Source organism: Solanum stenotomum, chromosome 2 (genome assembly GCF_019186545.1).
Source record: "Solanum stenotomum isolate F172 chromosome 2, ASM1918654v1, whole genome shotgun sequence".
NCBI lineage: Eukaryota > Viridiplantae > Streptophyta > Magnoliopsida > Solanales > Solanaceae > Solanum > Solanum stenotomum.
This window is the reverse complement of record NC_064283.1, coordinates 28,234,082-28,257,668: the sequence shown is the minus strand read 5'-3', so window position 1 is coordinate 28,257,668 and position 23,587 is coordinate 28,234,082. Positions and strand designations below refer to the sequence as shown.

The following is a 23,587-nucleotide window of genomic DNA, read 5'->3' as shown; positions in this document are numbered from 1 at the left end:
CCAATCTCTGTCTGGTAAGTTTGATAGTGAGCTGTTGCTCTTTATCCCTCACAGTCATTTCTTTCATATTTATATATACAAAATCCCTATTTTTCCATTAATATTTGATATAACAGTTTCCAACCTCAACTTCTTTTTGTAAAAAATTTTCTACACATTGTCTTGAAAAGGTTCCATTAGCCTGATAAAATAATAACAGAAAAGGGTTAAAATTGCATCTGAACTATGCGAAATAGAAGGTTAAGTTTGATGAAAAACGTGTAGTAATGATTGTTAGAGCTAATAAGACACTCTCATCTCTTGTTCATATACAATCCCTTTAACAAAAATGGGTTAGGGTTTGCCTCTTAATAATAGTGGGTGGATCTAGCAAGAATGAGTTAGGGTTTGAATTATAAATTGGATCAAAATTTTGTAGGTATCCTATTTGGCAAGCTTAGGTGGCGGAATTAGTGTCACATAGCTTGCCACATCACTGTTAGGGGTGTTTATGGTTCGGTTTGGAACGGTTATTAGTTAAAACCAAAACCAAACCAATTTAAATTGGTTTTTAAATTTTTAAAACCAAACCAAACCAAATAAAAAAAATAACCATCGGTTTGATTATCGTCCGTTTTTTTAGGTTTTTTTGGTTCGAAAGTAATAAGTTTGTTGAGGACATACGCATCTCGATAGACACAAACACTTAGTACATGAATAATTCACAAATAAGCTATTGCATGAACAAAGTGATTCATCCAATGTATCAAGTTTCAGAAACTAAAAAAAACTCACTGTCAATAGCATAAAGTTGGTTCAATATTCCGGAGATCTCAACATCTTATCAATAGACTTTTCAATAAAATTATACCTTAAAATATTGAGAAATTACTTCTACAAAAAGGGAAAAAAGTCTGAAAAATACTCTAACTTTGGCCGAAATTGTTGTTACGATACCAAACTTTATGTAGGACCTTTTACCCTCCTGCACTATTTAGTAGTGTATTTTAAAGGTATATATGTGTCCACGTGGACATGTTAAATATTACAATTATGCTATATTTTTATGTCCACGTGGGCACATATATACCTTCAAAATACACTATTAAATAGTGCATGGTGGTAAAGGGCCCTTTCCAAAGTTTGGTATCGTTATAGCAATTTCGGTCAAAGTTCGGATCTATTTCAGATTTTTTTCCAAAAAATAATAATCAATATTTAATAGTCAAAATTAATCAATTACCATCTTTAGCTTGAGCTTTAAATTATTCAATGCTACGTTAGAAAATTTTATTAAAGAACATAGAAAGTGTGATCTTTAAAGGAAATATCACTTACGTGTACACTTTTTAAAAAATATTTACAACATTTGTCAACATTATTCTTTTAACCATATATAACAATTTGGCTGAATGGTAGTATTGCTAAAAGTTGCGAATGACAGCACTTTTTGTTAAGTTTAAAGGAACAAAATTGTTTAAGTAAGTATTGCTAAAAGTTGACAAAAATGGTAATAAATTAAAAGTATACTTAAAAGTGGTAATTATTAAATAAAAGACCTTCACTTATGTAATTTTTCCATCTTTAAAGTAATGACTATTGAGGGATTTAGACTTAAGATTTTATTAGTTGGGCTAAAATTTAAGTGTTGGGCTTCAGAAAATAGTAAAATTAAAGACTTAAATTGATTAAACTTTATCTAAATACTTATATTTTATTTATAAATAATTATAAAATTTATATATTTAACTTCTCGGTTCGGTTTGGTTATTTTTACGGTTAATTTTTAGTAAAACCAAAACCAAACCAAATAATATCGGTTTTTCAAAATTTAAAACCGAACCTAACCAAATCCAACCAAATAATGATTTTTTTAATCGGTTTGGTTCGGATTGCGGTTCGATTTGATTTTATAACCATAACCATGAACAACCCTAATCACTGTTGTTAACGATGAAGGGTATTTGTGGTCCCTTGGGATAACATGAGAGTATTTTTTATCCCAAAATGTAACGAAAGGTATAAGTGATCTATTTACATAGTTTCGGGGAAATTTTGACCCTTTTCCGAAATAATAATGATATTTCTTCTACAATGTGATAAGTTTTGTGACAACCTTTTGGATATTTACTGACCTATATTCCATATTAGTGCATTCATTTGGATTTGCTATGATAGAGAATTTATGTTTGTTTTGAGGGTACATTTTGTGCAAGAAGCTTAAACAAACAAAATAATCAAAAGATATATAGATGAAGCGTTATATATATTTATATGTTTTTCCATATTCCAAGTCATTTCTGGCCCTTTTCCGTTTTCTCTACAAACCAAACAACACCAATCCAACCATTCATCCTCCTTCTTCTTCACCAAGCAAATTCCATATTCAAGGCCAGCAAGAGAGTTGACGGCAAAAGAGAAGCAGAAACAAATTCAAAAACCTCTTCTTTTCCATGGGAATGTCTTGATTTGGAAGAAGATATTTATAGTAAATGGCAGCCATTTCCACATGCTTCTTCACAGTCACACCCACCAGGATTCAATCCATCCTATTCTCTCAAAAACCCTCCTCCCTTGTCCTAAAACCTTCACGAATACACTCTTTTAATTCTTGGAATTTGAGCAAAAATGGGGGTTTGAGGGATAGGAGGAGTTCAGTTCATTTAGTTAGGGCCAGTCTTGATGTTGAGGTTAAGACTGGAGGGATTGTGGAGAGTGATAAGCTGCCGTCTGATGTACGGAAGCGGGCTATGGACGCTATTGATGTATTGGGAAAGAGGGTTACAGTTGGGGATGTTGCTAGTAAAGCTGGGCTACAGTTGAGTGAAGCTCAGAAAGCTTTGCAAGCTCTGGCTGCTGATACAAATGGCTTCTTGGAGGTAAATATTCCATTTATTTTATGGGGAAAAAGTTTGACTTGTGAATATTATTTGTTTTTGGCGTTGTAAAATCAAATGCTTGGTTTGTGAAAATTATTGGGATTTTATCAATTGAGTTTTTTCATGTAATTAAATCATGTTTATGCAAAGTGCCTACAACTTTAATTGCTACCTTTTCCACTTTCGTTCCCTTGAGTTTTTTATATTTTCGATAAGGTAAAAATTTATAGAAGTATTAGCATCAAGAATATGCTGGTAGGAACATAAGTGTATGCCAAAAAAGTTCTCAAAGATTGTGGAGAACTATAATGTCTACCATGGCTTCTACATCAGTGATTATTCAAGAGGGGTGGGGTGTCTTGTAAGCCTGTAGTCAACGTTGATCCTGCAAAAGGTTCAAGACAACAGAATAGACATAAAAAGTGAAGTAAATGCAGAATGTAAATTAGAAACGGATTTTATATTGGTTCGGATCACCAACGTGGTGCCTAGTCCAGTTCCCTTGGGTTACAAGGGTTCTCTAGAGCTTTGTTGTGTAACTTGGGTACCGTGTAGTTGTTGAAGTACAATGCTAAAAAGTCCCTTGATCACTTCAGTTTCACCTTTGGCAACAACCTCTACCCATATAGCTACCAATTCTCTCCTTTCTATTGTACTCACTAGTCACATTCCTTTCTTGTGTAACTTTATGAGATTTCTTTCCATGTCTAGAACCTTGACAGATTCTGGAATCCTTGAATGCCTATGTATTGATGGATCTTTGCCTTGTAATTGGGGCAACTTCTGATCTGGTGACTTGGCATATCGTCCTTGACCCTTGACCTTGGGACTGTTTGATTGCACTGCAAATTTCCTTCCTTGTGATAGAGACTTCTTTCCTTTTTGATCTGCTAAGACGAATATTTTGTAATGGTTAGTTTTCATCATTGAATCTATTGGGCTAACAATCTCCCCATTTTTTACGATGACAATCAAAGGGGTACTTATTGTTTATTCATTTTACTTCCCTGAGTATTTAGGATGATTTCTCTCCCTGAATGTATGTCTGTAGATTCATGTTTAGATCCCCCTCATTCTTTGCCTCTTGTGTGATATTAAGTGGCTTGAGTCTTCTTCCCAATAGGTAACAACCCTGCATGTGATACTAGATGAAATGTACGGCACATAGAGACACAACAAGCTTGTGTCTAAGACACACTTAAGCACACAAAAGCAATTTCATTCAAGCAGCTAAATATTCATAGGAAATTAATAATACCACTTAGAGATAGAGATACACATATGATATTAGATGAGCAATTTAAAAGCTACATGCATAAATATTCTCCCCCTTCAGAATAAAAAAGGATTAGCAGTCAGAGGAGGAAGAGGAGTTAAGGAACTGGTGGGTGCAAGAGAGGCCACCATAGAGTGCTATTAAGGTTATACAACCCAAAACAGAAACCCACAGGAGGGGTAAAAGAAACAGTTTAGAAGTCTTAATTTCCACCAAGGAAATACTTAAGGGTGTTGATCACCCTGGAGAGAAAGAATAATAGAACATTTCAATGTTCTTGGAGAGTGTGGAGTACGAATTCTGGACAGCAACAACTAGCTTCGTGTTTGAAGTCTCAGTCACACGAGCAGCTGATTCAACTTTCCTAGGATTTCATTCACAGACTTGACTCCTTCATGCTGTAGGCTGTCAACAGCTTGCTGCAGCTTACCCACATCAGTGATGGTACCTTTAGAGAGATGTGCATTTCACTGGCTCTTTAACCTTCTGCATGCCATCTTCCACTTAGCCAAGGTATCCTTTGATCTCTTCCACCTTCTAATCCATCAAGAAGCCGCTATTTTGTCTTCAACAGTTAGGGGTGCCTTGGTCTTTGAAAGAGACTTCTTAGACCACTTACCATAAAAAATCAGGTAGCCCATGTAGAATTCTCACATGAAGAATAAGAGAAAATCAAGGATTGTATTGACGATTAAAATTGTTGAGTACATACTCCTTATATATGGAGTGAATTGTAGAATCCTAAGTTAGCTATAATTAGAGTCCTACTACAATAACTATTACTACTATAATAATACTGCAATTATAAATAACCTAATCCTAGTCGTAATCTAATCCTAATCGACTACAAGAAGTAGTACCTAGTCGATATAAGTAGCCTAATCCTAGTGTGACTCTAACTTCATTGTACATATTGATTGAATCAACCTGTTCCATATCTTCAGTTTCCTTTATCTTCAACAACCCATATTGGCAAAACACTTTATTTTCACAAAGTTGAAATAGTAAAGATAATTTATGGGCTTTGAAGAAAACACTTATAGGGCAATGGGAGTCCTCAAGTTGTTCAAGATTTATGATCCTTCCGGTGGCAATAGGCCTGGTCTCGAAGGCAGAGTACCTTTTCTTTTCTGTGAACCCCCAAAGAGTTGCATGTCTTCAAGATATCACCTGGTTTCTTTGACTTGAGCCTTTTGCTTACTTGACATTGAGATATAGACTGTTTCTTTGTGTTGGTCTTGGATGATCCGACAACCTCTACATTTGATGAATCTGAGAGCGTTAAAGATGCTTGCGCGTATGTATGAGCGAAATGGAAGGAAGTTTGTCTTTTGCCATGGGAGAGAACTTTAGAGAGAAGAAGATTTGAAAAGGAAGAGGTGAGTAAGGAGGTGAAGAAGGGGAGGGGTTATAAGGTGGTGAGAGGAGAAAGTGAAGGGTTGTGAGGAGACATGAAAGGATGGATACTATAAAGGTGTATGAGAAATAAGGAGTAATTAAAGGCACATGTGTGGAAAATAAATATATATAAACCAGGAGCAATAAACTTCCAGACTGATCATTGATGTTGGAAATTAAAACATACAAGGAAAGAGAATAAATTTAACACTTAAAAACAATTATTAAAACAAGTGTGAGGAATATATGAGAAGAATATTATTGAATTGTGTATCTACATTATTACATTGAGACCTTATTATACGCACAACATTAGACTTCTTTTCCTACTAGGACACTACAATACATCCTTTTCTCAGTAGGATTCTATATATTATCTCTATTCCTATTTTTAAGTAGGATTGTATATATTATTCTTGTTCCTATTCCTATTCCTATTCTAACACTCCCCCTTAAGCTAGTGCATACAAGTCATATGCACCTAGCTTGTTACAAATGTAATTAATATGATGAACGATGAGGGGCTTGGTGAGTTGATCTTTCGACTTCACAAAATTGACAGTCAATCTCAATGTGCTTAGTCTTCTCATAAAATATTGTATTTGATGCAGAATGTCGACAAAACATAGAGTGATCAGCTCCACTACAAGTAATGCCGAATTTCTGAATTATTGAACTTCCTAAACCAAGCTTGAGAAGATTGTTTCACACCATAGAGTGACCTTCACAATTGACATACAACGCTACTTGCCTCCCCCTGAGATATACTTCTTCCTCGAGATCACTATGGAGAAAAACATTCTTAATGTCCTACTAATTAAAAAGCCAATGGAGAACGACAACCATATCACTATAATCCAACCCAAATATTTGAGTATACCCTTTTTTTGGCAAAAGTAAATTTGAAACCGAAAGAGAACACTGCAGGAAAACTAAGATCTTTCAGAAACAATGCAATTGGTTGCTGGAAAGTACTCGAAATCTGGTATAAGATATATGGATCGTCTTGAAATCAAGAGATGAGCAGATCTTAAGCTGGGAAGTCATCGTAACTGGCCGAAACATACTCATGCATTGGATTTCGGATTTGATGGTTGAAATTGGTCACAATCTAAGAAATAAAATTATATGAGTAGGTTAGGAATGATGTCACAACCCTACTAAGAAAAAGAATTAATATAGCTGAACTATAAATTAGGATGGAGGGAGTAGATCTGAAAGAGTAGTAGCATAATCACTTAATATAGCTGAACTATAAATTTTACTAATGGCATAGAAGGCTCTTAAACTATTTTAGTTAATGCATAGAAGGCATTTATGAAATATGGGTTCCAGCTTTCAGGTCCTCCAAGTTCTACTTGTTTGCTGCCTACGGTCATCACATCAAACTTTTCAGCCAAAAGAACCTCTAAAAGTAAAATCTCTAGCTCAAATGGCTTATTAAATGTTTTTATTTTATGTAAGATATTATCCCAAATATTAAAAGGGAACAAAGAAAAGGGAAATAAATGCAAATCATACTTTCCTCTACTTTTTCTTCCTTTTATTTTGTGAAGATTTAATTGATCTTCAGCTAAATGTCATAAATTCCATTGCGTGAGCTAGACATTTGACTTTCCAAAGGTTGTTTTAATCAGAAAATTATTATATATGGAGGCTAGTGCTAAGCAAGAAAAATTTGGAGGACCTAATGGTTGGATATACTTATTTAAGGAATAACTGGGTTTTTCGGAATAGTGAAGACCTTTCTTGCCATTGGGTCATATTGCTTGTGAAGCTCGCCAGAAAAGATTAGTTTCTCTTATTTTGATTTAATAAACCGGTTAGAAAAAATAGAGAAGGTAGTTACCCTTGTCTCCAAAAAAAATAAAAATAGAGAAGGTTAACCCAAAGGATGATGAGTATGTTCTTAAGAGTGATCAGTGGTAGCTGAAAAGTTTGCAATTTCATATGATGTATCTGGTGACAATTTTGTTCAAGGCTTTTTATTAGGGTTTTCCGTTGGAATGCTCTAAGGTTTTGTGGAATAATATATCATTGAACTTTGTAGTTCTTTCTTTTGGAAGTTGATCACCTTTTTAATGGATGACTTGTAGGGTTATAGCGTGAAGCATTTATGCTACATTTCGGTTGTTTAATCAGAGTGCGGCTAATATGGTTTTGGCAGGTGTCAGATGAAGGTGATGTCCTGTATGTATTTCCTAAGGATTATCGTTCAAATCTCACAGCTAAATCATTTAGGATGAAGATTGAGCCTTTGCTGGAGAAAGCAAAGGTATTAATTCTATTTTATTGGTGATGTCAGTATGTGTTTTTGGGAATAGGTCTACCCGTAAATACTTATCTTCCGAGGGAACCTCAATATTTTGCAGCTTGCAGGTGAATACTTAGTGAGGGTTTCCTTTGGTACAACACTAATTGCTTCGATTGTCATTGTCTATACAACCATAATTGCTATCCTCTCTAGTAGAAGGTATCTGTTGACATTAGAAATCTTGGAAGCATTTTGTACCTACTTTTGCTTGAGATACTTATTTTTCTCAAATCCACATTTCCCCTTGAGGCCTGTTTTGAAAGTCACCTTATAATTGGAATTGAGTGTAATTATACAATTTTGGCATGTTTGTTTGACATTGAGGGGGTAGTAATTACATTCTTCAATAGTTGAGAATTGCTGGTTTATATGGTGTAATTACAAGGTTACTTTTCCGTATTTGTTTAATTTATATTTTTTTTCAATTTTTAAATTTATATTTAAATTTTTACTTTTTAATGTATTATTCTTTTTACGTAATTTATTTTTTATTTCTTTACTTCTTACTTTCAAACCCTTACTCCATATGTTTCGATGTAATTTCTCATATTTTCTTTCTTTCTTTCTTTCTTATTTTTTTCTCCTTCATTTTGCTTATTTGTGTAATTATTCTGATTGTTTAAAATTACACCTCCTAATTGTAGAAAGAATGAGTCATCTACAAACTTGGCTTATAATGAGTGATGTCATTAAAGTTGGATTTGTCACTAAAGTTAGATTTCCTTATTGAATGAGGTTAGAGGCAAACTTGACTCATACTGAGTGATGTAAGAATTCATATATTATTTTTTATGAAACATTTGAAAATGTTATAAAATTATGGCTACAATATTTATTTTTTGTCAAACATGCATCCTCACAATTGACTCATACTGAGAGATGTAAGAATTCATATATTATTTTTTTTATCAAACATTTGAAAATGTTATAAAATTATGGCTGCAATATTGATTTTTTTGTCAAACATTCATCCCCACTATGTTTTGCAAACTCTGTAACAACAACAACAACAACATACCCAGTGAAATCCCACTAAGTGGGGTCTGGGGAGGGTAGAGTGTACGCAGACCTTACCACTACCTCATGGAGGTAGAGAGGCTGTTTCCGGAGGACCCTCAGCTCAAGTACGACAACCCAAGTAAAAGAAGAGGAAACATTATATAGGACGTTTTGCAAACTCTGTGTTTGGTTAAATTTTTTATTAATTAATTCAACTATAATATTGTTTTCTTGAAAACCAAATACTATCAATTATATTTTACAATATTTAGTTACAAATCTACACTTATTTAATGCTACATTTTAAAAAATAAATATATATTTTGAATACCTACAAATATATATGATTTAGCAATATTTCTTATATAGACACATGTTTATCAAACATTAACGTCTAGTTTTTGATAATTAACTTTATTTAAAAGTTTAAAAGATCTAACTATGTAATTACTCTTGGGCAACCAAACACTACGTTTGTAATTTCACAGTAATTACGTTATGACAAACAAATAGATATTCACAATTACTATTTTGTGTAATTACTAGGCTATGTCATTACTAGGATAGTAATTACACCAAATCCAGTTACAAGGTGGCTTTCCAAACTGTTAGTTTTGGGCCATTTGTTTGACATTTGCTTTCTTTACAGTGAAGAAGACAATCGGGGAAGACGAGGCAGATCTTATGACAGCGGTTTCTCATTTTACTTCAGCCCAACCGATTTATTCTGGTAATTATAATTTGATCCATTGTTGAGGAAAGAGCAATGTCGCTCTAGTGCAATTTTGCTTACCTTTGTTTGCTTCTTGAAATTTATTAAGGGCCTCACTTATGACCTCTTTTGTGCATTCATGTTCTTATATTTTGACTGATTTCATAGTTTTCTTATTATGTTTATTTATTGTAACAACATGAGAACATTAAATTTAGAGATAACTGAGTGTTTTCTTTTCCTTTATTTGATGTTAACTTATTTCCCCATCTGAGTCAACATTTATTTTTATGATGCATTTTTGTTAGTTTGGCTGCGACCTAAGTCCTCAAAGAGTCAGGTTCTTTGAGCAACTATGCAGGAAGGTAAATTGAAGAATAGTAAATCAACACAAGTATTTAGCTTGGAGAACTTCTTGCTCAAGGGAGACAAAACTACACCCACCTATGTAGGATTTACTCAATCTCTTCCGCTAAAATCGACCCAAATTTAAGGTTTACAACTGTCCTTGTAACACCTAAGAAATTGTTCCCAACAATCTCAACCTTTACCTCTCTACTCTTCTCTTCAATGACTCTACCCTATCAATAAAGTCCCTTACAAACACTAAGCAACACATACTAGAATCAACTATAAAAGTAATCAAGATATTGTCTTGAACCAACACAAAGAAACTAATTATTACACTCAAAAACTGTATGGATAAAACTTTGTGTATAGAACTCTTCTCACATTGACACCTCTCTCTTCGGGTGTAGTCAAACTCCAAAGCATTAAGTTGTGCTGTTTATATAAGAGTAAATAGCTGCCTTTTAGTTTTCCAAGCCAAATCAGTAGTTTGGGCTCCTACTACATTACCTGCAAGTTTAATGGGAGGACCCAGGATTTCAGTTGGCATCTCATTGGTGTTACGCTCCAAATGCTAGGAAGGAAATAGAAAAGGTATGATGGGGAATTGGATCAACAAGGAGTTTGCTTGAAGGGCCTTCGGTGGTTGTGGGGACTTTTAACATTGTTAGAGGTTTCTTGAGAGAAAAAGAATTGATTTAGATACAATAGTCCGACTTCTCAGATTTTATAAATTACATGGAGCTGGTGGATCTACAATTAACAGTAGGGAAGTTCACTTTGAATAAAGGGGATAGACATGTCATAGACGCAAGACTAGACATGTTCTTAATTTTAGAGGAGTGGGATGAAGGCTTCTGAAATATCAGGCAATTTGTTGTGCACAAAGTTACTTCAAATCACTCTCCTTTGATGCTACAATGTAGTGATTAGGATCCAGTTAGACCTTAATTGTTTTCATTAAGATTTAAACGTTTGAATCTGAATGCACATATGAACGATTAAGATGTTGTCTCTTGATCTAAACACGGAATAATTAAGACGGTTTGTTTTTCAAAATTTGAATGTACATAATAAATATACAATTCAAATAAAAATTAATATAATAAAATTATTATTTGATACAAAAAAAAAATGAAACACTTATGCGTACTAGTGATGGTAGAGATAGTTTGTAGTGGTGGTTGTGATGGTAATTGTTGTTAATGACTAGTAATGATGGTGGTGATAATTGTGACGGTGGAGGTGGTTGGTGTTGTGGTGACGGTCATAATTGTGGCGATTGGTAGTGGTGTTGGTGGTTGTAATGATGAAGTCGGTTGATGTTAGTAGTTGGTGGTGTTGGCGGAAGAATGTGTGGTTGTAGTAGTTGGTGATGGTGCTAATTATGATGATGGAGGTGGTTGGCAGTAGAAATTGACCACAATAGTTGTAGACTTGTAGTGACGGATAGTAGTGGTGGAGGTGGAGGTGGGTGGTGGTAGTTGGCGGTGGTTCTAGTTGTGATGGTGTAGTTTGTTGGTAGTGGGAGCTAACTGTAGTGGTGGTCCTGATTTGATAGTATTGGTAGAGGTGGTGGTGGCGACAATGGATATAATTATAATGATGGAGGAGTTAAGTGTGATAGAAGTTGATAGTAGTGTTAAGCAATGGTGGTGGTTGTGATGGCAGAGATGGTGGTAGACGACAATAATGGTGATGGTGGTGGTTGTGATAGAAGAGGTGGTTGTGATGGCAAAGGTAGTTAGTGGTGGTGGCTGATGATTGTGAATAGAGTGATGGTGAATATTTATCCACACAAGAATACCTCTTAATAATATTAAGACTTTGTTCTAGATCTTAATGATTAAGACCTATTCAGACCTATTAAATGCTTAAATCTTAATGAAAACAAATACACTTAATGGTTTAATGTCTAAACCATTCAGATTCAGACCCCATTAAGTGCAAACAAATGAGACCTTAAATCCTATTTCGAATTTGAGAACTGGTGGTAGAGACACAGGGGTTTAATGAAAGAGTTAAGAACGCGTAGGATTCCCTTGTTTGTGGTGGAAGTCCAGACCGCATTTTAGCCTACAAATTGAAAGCTTTGTAGGATAAACTAAAAGAATGGAGCAGGACAATCCATGGAAACTTGGGTTTGCAGAAACAAAATATTCTTAATCAACTTGCAGAACTGGATGAAATGTCGGATCATAGGAATTTATCTGAGGTAGAGTTAGCCACAAAGGCTTCTTTATCTATGAAGTTTGAGGAGATAGCTAAGCATGAGGAGGTGGCATAGAGGTGAAGATTCAGGGCTCTATGGCTGAAACAAGGGGATAGAAAACACAGTTTCTCCATAGAACATCAAATGCTCACAGAAGATATAACTCTATTGACCAACTTTTTTTCTGATAACCACAACTCTATTAACCAACCTTCTTTAGAAGGGGATTTTTTGGTGAATCCTGAAGACATCAAGAGAGAGATAGTAACATACTATGATACAGAAATAGAGGAATGGAGACCACAATGTAATCTAAGGGTATGCCCATGGTATCACGAGATGATAATTTGATACTACTACACCACTTTGAACCTCAGGAAATATGGGACAATATCAAAGTATGTGCAGGAGATAAGGCCCCGACCTTGATGGATTTTCAATGACCTTCTTTATTCAATGTGGGGTAACTGATATGCATTTTCAGATGACTTTTGAAAGACGATGGATCAATCAAAATAAATTCTAGATCAGTCAATGAAGTTCTCAAAGGATTGAGGCAGGGAGATCCTCTGTCTCCCTTCCTCTTCATTTTAGCAATGGAAGAACTGAATGATATGCTGAAGACAGCAGAAGCGAATGAGTAGATCAGAAGTTTCAAGGTGAACACTAGGCGAAGCAACAATAAGGAGATCTCTCATCCGCAATATGTAGATGATTTCAATTAGCAATGCTTAGGGTGATCTTTATTCCAATTGAAGCATCTCTGGTTTGAATGTAAACTGTCTCAAAAGCGATGTCTACCCAATCAATGAGGTAACTGATATACATAGACTGACTGAAAACCTAAGTGGAAGGATAGGAGAATTATCAAAAGTATACTTGGGAATGCCACTAGGAGCCAAAAGCATGTCTAAAGGTATATCATATACCTTTAGTCTTATATGTAATGGTTAATAGGAAAATGTAAGAAGAAATTGACTAGCTGGAAGAGTCAATACTTAGTGTGCTTGATGCTTTGCCTACTTATATGATGCTTATATTTCCAATGCCTGCAAACGTGAGAAAAACAATTAATGCACTAAGAAGGAATTTCCTTTGGAAAGGAAACAGTGAGAAAAATAAGATACATATGGTTAACTGAAGCACTCTAACAACAACGTACCCATTGAAATCCCACAAGTGAGGTCTGGGGTGAAGCACTCTGACAGTTACCAAAAAGAAATGAGGTTGGGCAATTAGAGACCAGAAGATCCGGAATAAAAGCCTGGTGTTGCAGTGGTTGTGGAGGTTGCTCTAGATGAGAACTCACTGTTGAAAGAGGTGACTAAAACCAAGTATGGGATGAGAGGTAATTCGACAACAAATCCTGTGAACACTTTATATGGGGTGGGATCTGTGTGTGGAGATCCATAAGGAACCTTTGGTCATTAATCAGAAATAAAGCAATATATAAACAAGGTAATGGGATGAAGATCTCATTATGGGTAGACAAGTGATTAGTCCAAGGCTCTTTGAAGCAGCTATTCCAGATATCTACAATCTCTGCTATGTACTGCAAAATAAGAGTTTCCCTTTGAGTTTGGGCAAGACCCTGTGAAGATAACTGTGGTGAAAATATAAGACAATGAGAATCTCAAAAGGGGAAGAAGATACTTAATTGAGTTAATCTAAATAAAAGGAACATTATTTATTTGAAAACAGTACAATAATAGCACCAAGATGGTTGGTTTCATCCTTTCCTTTTACCTGATTGATCAGTGACCATGACAGCTAGCCTAATACCATAAAAGTACTATCTTTTGCTCTTAGGTATTACAGGCAAGAAATATTACTGCTTCTGTTTTAGGGAAGAAATATACTTATTTTCACATTTTAATGTTCTAACCTAGCAACCGTGATACATGTTCAATGGGGTAACTTTATCATGAACCATATATGGGTGAACCTTAGGGTTCTTTTTTCCATTTTGAAATATTATGCACCATGGCTAAAAGCTTCATGAAATCCACGGGCACCTTTCTAATCTAGTTAACTTCTGTCAGGTATTGGGATCCATACTATTATAGGAGACGACGAGTTCGCAAAGAAAGTGGTGGGATGAACTTCATTGAATCTGTATGTGGTAAAAGGAATTAGAGCAGATGCTTTTATATTTGCGTCTGAGTCTTTCATAACTAACGGTTGTTAAATTTGCAGGTTTTCTCCTTTGTATTTGGTGATGGTGATCCAAATCAAGAGATTGAAGAGGAGAGGTGGAAGTTGGTAATAATTGAGCACTGAATTTAGCGGTCCGTTGCTTTTTTTTTCTTTTTTCTGTGGTGGGGGTGGGCTGGGGCATGTGAATAATGAGAAAGGGAAGTAGAAGAGGATACCATTCGGTGGGATTACATTTTACTCATTCTGGATGGAATTGCAACCACTAAGCTACAACTCCAAGTCAAGTAGTCTATTATTTAAATTACTTATTCCTGGCATTCTGATAATTTTTCTACTTGTCTTTTCCTCTTCTCTTTCCTGCTTCTGGTAACTCTTTGATTTTGCTTTTTGGTCGGGGTTAATCTCTACCCACATAAAATGGCACAAGATATTGAAATGTTCTCTTTTAGTTGTTCTGCATTACAGCAGCTTTCATCCACAATAAGTGTTCTGGTTGTTTCACAACAATCTTTTCTTTGTAGTTACAAACTTTCCCTTATCTAGATACCTTTTTGATACCCCAGGACATCTCTATAGTTACTTTGTCTGGATAAAGGGGTAGGTATCCCGGATGAAGTGACCCTTGCTTCAATCTTTTAGTATGTATCATATAGATGACTAAGAGATTGTAGTCATACTCTTGTATCTAAGTTTAGTGAGAAATGATTCGATGGAAGGGATGTTTGATTGTTTTTTTTTTGATAGAGGAGAGGTGTAAATGCCAATGCGCTCATAGTCGCATGTACCTACTTGGTTATTTGAGCAATGAATCGAAGAGAGTGAGGTACAATTTAGCGTGGTGGCGAGTTGGGATTTTCTGTGCTTAATGTTAACTTTGTTGGTAGGTAAAGAGTAACTATTATTGATATACCAACAAAAAGAGAATGCTTGGAAAGACTTAGGGCATGTTTGGATGGGCTTATAAAAAGTAACTTATAAGTCAAAAGTCATAAGTAGATGGTACTCTACTTTTGACTTATTTTAAAACTTTTTTGGCCCTAAAAGTAGGTGGTTAAAAGCACTTTATAACCTTTCCAAACATCTCAAACTAAAAAACTACTCGAAATTCAAAAACACCTAAAAATAAGTTTATTCAAAGGGGCACTTAATGTTAACTTCTTCTTTATTCAGGACCGGGGATGAAAGTTGCATACATGAGGATGTTGTGATCAATGTGTGGGCATACTAGAAGGGATAGGATTAGAAAATGAGGATATCCAGAATAAGGTGGGAGTGGCTGCATTGGAGGATAAGATGCACGAAGCGGGACCAAGATTGTTTGAGCATGTGAAGAGGAAATGCTCGGATGCCCTAGTCCAAGGTGTGAGAGATTGACTATGAATGGTTTCAGAATAGGTAGAGGTAGGCTGAAGAAGTGTTGGGGGGAGACGCGATTAGACATGACATGACACAATTTCAGCTTACCGAGATAGGAGGTTGTGGAGGACACAAATTAGGGTAGATGGTTAGTAGGTAGTAGTGCATTGTCTTGTTATCCGTCCATACTAGTAGTCGTAGTATTGCTATTGTAGTTTCATTTTCTTCGATTTCTGTTACTATTTGTTGTTTCTTGTACTTTGTCTATCGTAATGTTTTGTTGTAGTAACTGTTTCAAATGATTTGTTATGCTTTTTCTTTCATTACTTTGTTTTGGAATTCTTTGGATTATTTTTCCTTGAGCCGAGGGTCTATCGGAAAAACCTTTCTGCCTCTGAGGTAGGGGTAAGGTATGCGTACACTTTACCCTCCCCATGCCTTACTTCGTGGGACTACACTGGGTATATAGTTGTTGTATGTACGGACAGAGAAATCATATCATAGATGTTCTGATGCCTTCACAAATTCAAGTTACTCCTTGAAGGTTAGATGTTTTGTTAGTCATTTTAGTTGGCTTAACCTTTCCCCTGTAAATAACACTGATCTTTGTTTGGAGTTTGTCAGCTCCTTAGTGTTATTGAATCTCTCCTTTGTTACATTTGCATCTGTTGACGCTTTTTAGTGACATCTACGTCATAAAAAAAAAGTTCAATGTATGTGCTGTCACTAACTTTTACAGTTTCTTATGTTATAATCAGATATTTCTAGCAACATATAATAATTACCATTGTTTAAAAACTTTTGCAGGTAGGGCAGTATATATCATCAAATGGTGGCGTTGTTGCTGCTGAAGAACTTGCTCCTTTTCTTGATGTGGAGACTCCTAATAAAACGGTACTTGATGGGTCTTACACGACCCATATGTTGGATTTGTTGTCCATTATCTTTTTGCTTTGTCTTTCCCCTTCCACAGCAGTAATGTGCTATAATTTTTGTTCCAGTGGCCTATTCAGGAAAACTATTTTTAAATCCATTGAACATTTTGAGTACTTAGTTATATGGTAATCCTGAGAGTCCATGATTTGCGTTTCAGTTATACTTGATATCTTGTTGATTGTTCATCTTGCTTTAATTTGGTGCTTATTTACACTTCGCTATCTTACTCCTGTTCTGAGAATTGACTTTTGAATTACCTGTGGGTTCTCTGACAGGATGATGAGTCATACATTCTTCCGGTGCTTTTGCGGTTTGATGGTCAGCCAGAAGTAGATGAGGAAGTATGTGAAAGCTTTATAAATGATATATTTTTGTTTGAATTCTTCCTTCGGATTAGTATGGTTGATGCCTTTTTCTGTGCACGTGGCTTTGGAAAAGGATTTGATGTCTTCCATAGTGCAACCTTGACTTCAAGAAAATTTTGAGAATCAATTTTAGCTTCTGAAACAGCCTCTCTACCTCACACAAGGTAGGGGTAAGGTCTACATACACCCACCCCTCCCCAGACCCCACTTATGGAGTCAGACTGGATATGTTGCTGTTGAAGTCTCTAATGTCATTTTCTGAAACCTTGTTCTGGGCGACAGACATCAGAAGTTATTAAACTTTTGGTCCATCAATTCTCCTCACTTCAATTAACCCCATTACTGACACTGTTGCCTTTGCCAGCCTTTTCATTTAGACTCCTCACCCTGATTCCTGAAATCTTCAACATGTATTGTACTTGTGTTGATTAGTTCTTTTTTTTTTTTATGACAAGGGAAACCAGCAGCCGCTACCCTTTGGGCGCATAGGGTAAAACCCCTACTCCTATGTAATAGCTCGCAAACCACATAGGAGAGGTAACCCGCACTAGGCAAGCCCGGTGCGACGAGCTCGGCCCAAAAGGCAAACTTGATTAGTTATTTTATGGATATTGTAATTGTATTAATAGTTCAAAATAATCTAAAGAATCTGTAAAAAGTTTTAACATACTAATCTCAATTTCACACCTGAGCTCTGTTTGTAGTTAACTCATATGTCGAGTTGTTTGAGAGAGCATTAATTATCATATTTTGACCTAAGAGGATATCTGAAAAGGTCAAATATATTGTCCAAGCTTTGAACAGAGCCAAGTCTTTTTTCCTAATCTATAAATTTGGATAACAAAGCTCAAGATACGGGATAAAGTAGTCATTTCTATGTTTTTATTAAATTTCATCAGGATTTAGACATCAACAATGTAAATGAAATTAGGAGTTGAACTTAAAGAAACAAGGGGTATGAAAGAGTTTCATTGTTATATTATGCAAGACGATGTAAACTTCTGTCTCATTTGGGCTTCCTTTTTCTTTCTCAGTATCTGTTGAAAGGTTGTTTCTGCATTCTAGTACAAAGAGCACAGATCACTGCGTAAATGACTTTTTCTCCTCTTGAATAAATTTCAACTTTAAGGGCTCAGAAAATTTAGAAGTAATGGTTGATTTGAGCTGTTGTGTATATTATTGGTGTCATTGACTTTTGTGTACAAGTGTGGTGCCAAAATTTAAATATCTTTATAGTGTCCTACGGGAGTTAACAGCATGGGGTGCTGTGGTAAAAGTGATATAAAGGGCTACTAAGGCAAACATAATAGTTTATAAGAGACTCTATGCATAAATACATGGTTGTTGAGGGGTTTTTGATGTCTCATTCTCTCATTAGACGCCCAAAGATCTCTTTACAGAAACATTCTCACATTCTTGTTCTATATAAATTGTTTGTTCCAGGGAAATATCCTGTACCGATTTCCATCACTTCAGCGTACAGCTGCTCCACAAAGGAGTGGAAGGAAGGAGTATGTAGGAAAAAGATGGACTGACTGGGTTGGACAGGTTGAAAGATTTCTTCAAGAGAAGAAGTGGCAATTTAGGTATCATTTGTCTTAACTGCTGGTAAATTTGGATTTCTTACTTGTGGATTTGAGTTCTCAACGATGAGTGTTTACAATGCAGTAAAACAAGCTCATCGGAAAGGGCATTGGTCATTGGATTGGGTGGGCTCAATTTGTTTGGAGTCATTGTTCTTGGTACCATGTTGAAGTAAGGATCTCCATGTGGTGCTTTAGACTTCTTAACTTTTGCTTCTATATATTTTCACGATCCGAAATTTCACAAGGATCTGTGACCAGCACCCAGCAACCCCTAACCGAGTGAACCATCCCTTTAAGCATTTCCATAAACATTCTAAGCATAAAAACTACAATTTAATGATAAGGAATTCTAAATATCATAGCCCAAAAGATGATCAAATCCAAAGTATATAGCTGAATCCATAAATCTAAACCCAACAACAGTCAAAGGAGAATCTCAGAATCAAGTGGGACGCAACCTGACAATACTGAGTAGAAGTAAATAAATTAAAACATCTAGTCACCACAGGACTGGAGTGGTTGACTCACCGCTGGATCACAAATGCTGATCTGCTACACACTTGGTTCGATGGCACTCAGAACTATCACTGCATGGATGTAAGAAGTGAAAGAAGGATGAGTATGTAGAGTACTAAGTAAGTTTCATTGGTCTGCCGTTGAAAGGGTTGTGGTGGAACTTACCAAAATAATCAATATAATAGGATAAGTAAACCACCATTATAAAAAAAATTGACATGTTAACAACCCTTAGCAAAAAATATGACAAGTAAACCACACAACACAATATTTATTAACATAAACTGAAAATCATAATATAGTCAATCTTGACAATATATCAGACATGGTTAGGATAGTTGATAATATCTTTCAAAATACGCATATATATCAATATGGAACAAATGGAGGCGCAACCCGGTTACATCTCTCAAAAACCAAAACTGGCATAAGCAATGTGCATGAATATATATAGTATGCACATCAATCATTGAAGCATATCACATACCACACATAAGTAAAAGTAACCATGCTTTAGCAACCTGATAGTATAACTTGGTTCTCGTTTATATTTTTTTTAATAAGGTAACATACCCCAGATCTTGTATATACATTTGTCACCTCGCATGTATGGAATCCCCAAATCCATCAAAAATACCAACAATTACACAATCTTATACTTTTTAAGGGGAAACCTCCTCTGTTAGGCCTTAACTTACCTCCATCCAAGCCAAGCTGTTGTTTTATGACCCTTTTTCCATGCGCAATCTCCTCCAAATGACTGATCTATTTAGAGGAATTATTAACAACATTAGATAATCCATTGGACTTAACTCCATAATTTGAATGCGGGGAAAAATCAAAACCCCCGAATTAAATACATTTCTTGTCAGCCATAAGTCGTAGAGTCCAATTAGGTAATTAGATTTTGAATTGGAGTCCATTAACTCCCTCAATTCCCTAATTTCTATTTTAGGAGCCTTAGTCTTAAATCCCTACTTTCCACCATTAAATACCATGTTTTAATGGTTTAACTTCATATAAAAGTGTTGAGAAGTGGTCAAAGCTGATATAATGGCAACTATTAAGAAGTTCCATTCTCTGGAGTTTTCTCTAAAGTGCTTCCATGCTACATATGTGGCTCTTATCCCTAAAAAGAATAGAGCCGAGGAGTTAAAGGGACTTCGGAAGTTATCTTTAAATTTATATCTAAGTTACTCACTAAAAAGCTAAAAAGAGTGATACACAAACTGGTAGATGCAAACCAGATGACCCTTCTAAAAGGTAGACAAAACACATATGCTTTCCTAATTGCTAATGAAAGTACAGATTCCAATATCAAGGAGAAGATTCCTAGAATAATGTGCAAACTTGACATTGAGAAGGTATATGACCATGTGGACTGGACTTTCTATCACGTATTCTTCCTAAACTGGATTTTGGAAAGGAAATGGGTGAGTTGGATCAGATTTTGTGTTAGCACCATCAAGTTCTCCATCTTAATCAATGGTTATCCTACGGGTATTTTCCCCTCTCAAAGGGGATTGAGATAGGGTGACCCATTCTCACCTTTTCTTTTCTATTCATACTAACTAGGCTCCTAGGGAGTATTTGAACAATATGATCAAAATTGCTAATGGTAATGAATGAATTAGGGAGGTTGAATATACTATATAGCAAACAATCTTATACCAGGTTGGAGGTAACTCACCTTCCGTATGCAGACGATACACTAATATTTTGTGTTGCAAATGAAAAGCCTGGTCTAAGTATTTAATAGTTATTTTGATCCTATTTGAAGCTATCTTTGGGATACACATTAACCAAAGGAAGAGTTACATTTTTCTGGTTAATGAGGGGCAAACATGCAACAACTAACAAACACACTGGGAGGGAAGATTTGAACTATAATAATGGTTAGAAATTAGAATAGGAATAGGATTATATATATTGTCCTATGTGAAAAAGGATTGTAATGTAATGTATCCTAATAATATTTCTAGAGTCTCAAGAGAGGTTTTATAGAGAGGCTTGGAGCAAAGATCCATTTGTGGCATACATTAAAGTGATTATGGACTTGTACGATGGTGTCAAGACCTGAGTGAGAACAATAGGAGGAGACTCTGAATATAGAACAATAGGAGGAGACTCTGAACATATTTTTATTTGCCTTGTTGATGGATGAATTGAAAAGGCATATTCACGAGGAGGTGCCATGGTGTATGGCATTTGCAAAACATAGTATTGATTAACGAAACACATGGTAGAGATAACGATAGATGGGAGGTTTGGAGATAGACCCTAGAGTTCAAAGGCTTTAAGTTGAGCAAGACTAAGACAAAGTGCACGGAGTGCAAGTTTAGTGACGCAACACATGAAATGGGTACAAAAGTGAGGATTGATTCACAAGTCATCCCCAAGAGAGGAAGCTTCAAGTATCTTGAGTTAATAATTCAAGGAAATGGGGAGATAGATGATGTGTTTTTACACTTTGTATTAGAGTGGGATGGATGAAATGAAAACTCGCATCATGTGTTAAGAAGGTCCCTCCAAGACATAAAGGTAAGTTTTATAGAGTAGTTGTTAGACTGTCTATATTATTGGGGTAGAGTGTTGGCCTGCCAAAAACTCACACATTCATATAATGAATGTAGCGAAAATGAGGATGCTAGATGGGTGTGTGAGCATTACTAGGAGAGAAAAATTAAGAATGATGGGGTAAACTAGGAGTGGCCTTAGAGGCGGACAAGATGCAGGAAACAAGGCTGAGATGGTTCGGGCATGTGAAAAGGAGGTGTACAGATGCCCCAATGATGAGGTGGGAGAGATTTGTAGTGATAGGTCTATGGAGAGGTAGATTGAGGAAGAATTGGGGAGAGGTAATTAGACATGACATAAACATATCCAACAAAAGACGGGGATTAGGATAACAAGTTAGTTTGGTAGTTGAGTATTTTCTCTCCTTTGTAGGTGGGAGCATGTCCCTAAACGTCAACGAATTGTATTTGTAACAGCGAAGTACTTATATTGATTGAAATTGGAAAATGTAACTTGTGCGACTTGGCAAGTTGTCACGCATTACAAATATGATTGAAATTAAAACTTGAACAAGGTAAACCATACTTCCTAATAAGTCGATGAAGGACACGTTGGTGAGGATGCCCTAGCCGAATGTGCCAATCGGTAGAGGACGTTTTTGTTGAAAGAAAGGTGGAGGGAGACTATGAGGGATGATGCCTAGAGGTTCACTTGAGGGGAAATGAGTAGAGGTTGTCACTACTCTGACCCAAAATAAGGAAGTGTCGGGGATGCTTGATATTTTACATGATAATAAGAGGGATGAAATTCAAAAAATACGTTATAATCTTGTGCAAATATTTGAACCGAGAGTAGACGTTTTCTAATAGAAGGAACTTGAATATTTTTTGAGGAAAAGGGATTTCGAAGAGATAGATAGACTCAAATTAACAGTATGATGAATGTGGAGCCTTTGACAATCACAAACATGAACTTGATCCACGCCGCATTAGTCTTCCACTTGTTGTAGGCTAGTAAGATCGAGAGTAATGTTATAAGTAGCCAAATGTCAGGAAACCCTTGCGGATAATAAGGGCTTGAGCATGATGGGACAAGTAAGTTGTAGGTTGATGGTGTGATTGTACCTCTAGAAACACTTTGGGGCTAGATGATTAAAATGGTTGTGAATTTGATGTCTTTGGCATGAATCATTGGCAAACCACTATTGCCTTGTAGTTGAGCTTCCTCAATCGGAATTGGATCCCCCCCCCCCCCAACCCAATGATTTTTTCCTCTGCCATGACAATTGTTTCGACCACAATAATTATTATAATTTGTGGTACAATCTGGCCTGGAAGAGCGCTGAATGAATTTAACATCGTTGGACATAATATGTGAAGATGATGAGCCCGTGATGGACACAGATGGGAGGGTCTGGCCATGAATAAACTCATGATCTAAAAGAAGGCTATGTAGTTCACGGAACGCGACAGGTTTTGGCCAAGCTAATGAAGTTGTAGCGATATCTTTGAAGTCACTTCACAGGCCCTTTAATATGTAGTTATTCTGATAGGAAAATATGAAAGGACGAACGACAACAACTAGCTCATCACATATGAGCTTCGCTTTAATAATATATTGAGTGATGTGTGGCCCAGTGGTGAATGAAGTGGTTAAGAACCATAAGGTCTGAAGTTCAAACCCATGTGTCGATAAAAAATACACTAGGTGATTCTTTCCATTTGTCCTAGCCTTGGTGGACAGTGTTACTTGGTACCTGTTGCTGGTGGGAGGTGGCAGGCTAAGTTGCGTAGACTCTTCACTTTCAATGCCGCACGCGTGTCGGATTCTCCAAAAATACACTACTTTTGGAGAATCCGCACGCACCCGTTGACATTTTTGAAGAGTCTGGGCAACATAAGTGGCAGGTATCTTGTGCAATTAGTTGAGGTGTGCGAAAGCTGGCTCGGACACATTGGTCATTAAAAAAAAGATATTGAGTGATATTCATATCTTGCTTCATATTTTGAAGTTGCATATGAAGATTGAGAATTCTTG

The 23,587-nt window shown here is 36.0% G+C and overlaps 1 protein-coding gene across 1 annotated transcript in view; it reads left to right on the top strand.

Annotated features, from left to right (window-relative positions):
- The first annotated feature begins 2,283 nt into the window (after positions 1–2,283).
- LOC125856633 (uncharacterized protein At5g03900, chloroplastic) overlaps positions 2,284–23,587 on the top strand; it is a 31,032-nt gene continuing 9,728 nt past the window's right edge. The window contains exons 1-10 of the mRNA XM_049536222.1: positions 2,284–2,858; positions 7,700–7,807; positions 7,905–8,005; positions 9,495–9,575; positions 14,160–14,232; positions 14,314–14,379; positions 16,438–16,524; positions 16,842–16,907; positions 18,375–18,517; positions 18,600–18,686. Coding sequence (XP_049392179.1) covers positions 2,472–2,858; positions 7,700–7,807; positions 7,905–8,005; positions 9,495–9,575; positions 14,160–14,232; positions 14,314–14,379; positions 16,438–16,524; positions 16,842–16,907; positions 18,375–18,517; positions 18,600–18,686 — 1,199 coding nt within the window. The 5' untranslated portion in view covers positions 2,284–2,471. The remainder of the gene's footprint in view (positions 2,859–7,699; positions 7,808–7,904; positions 8,006–9,494; positions 9,576–14,159; positions 14,233–14,313; positions 14,380–16,437; positions 16,525–16,841; positions 16,908–18,374; positions 18,518–18,599; positions 18,687–23,587) is intronic.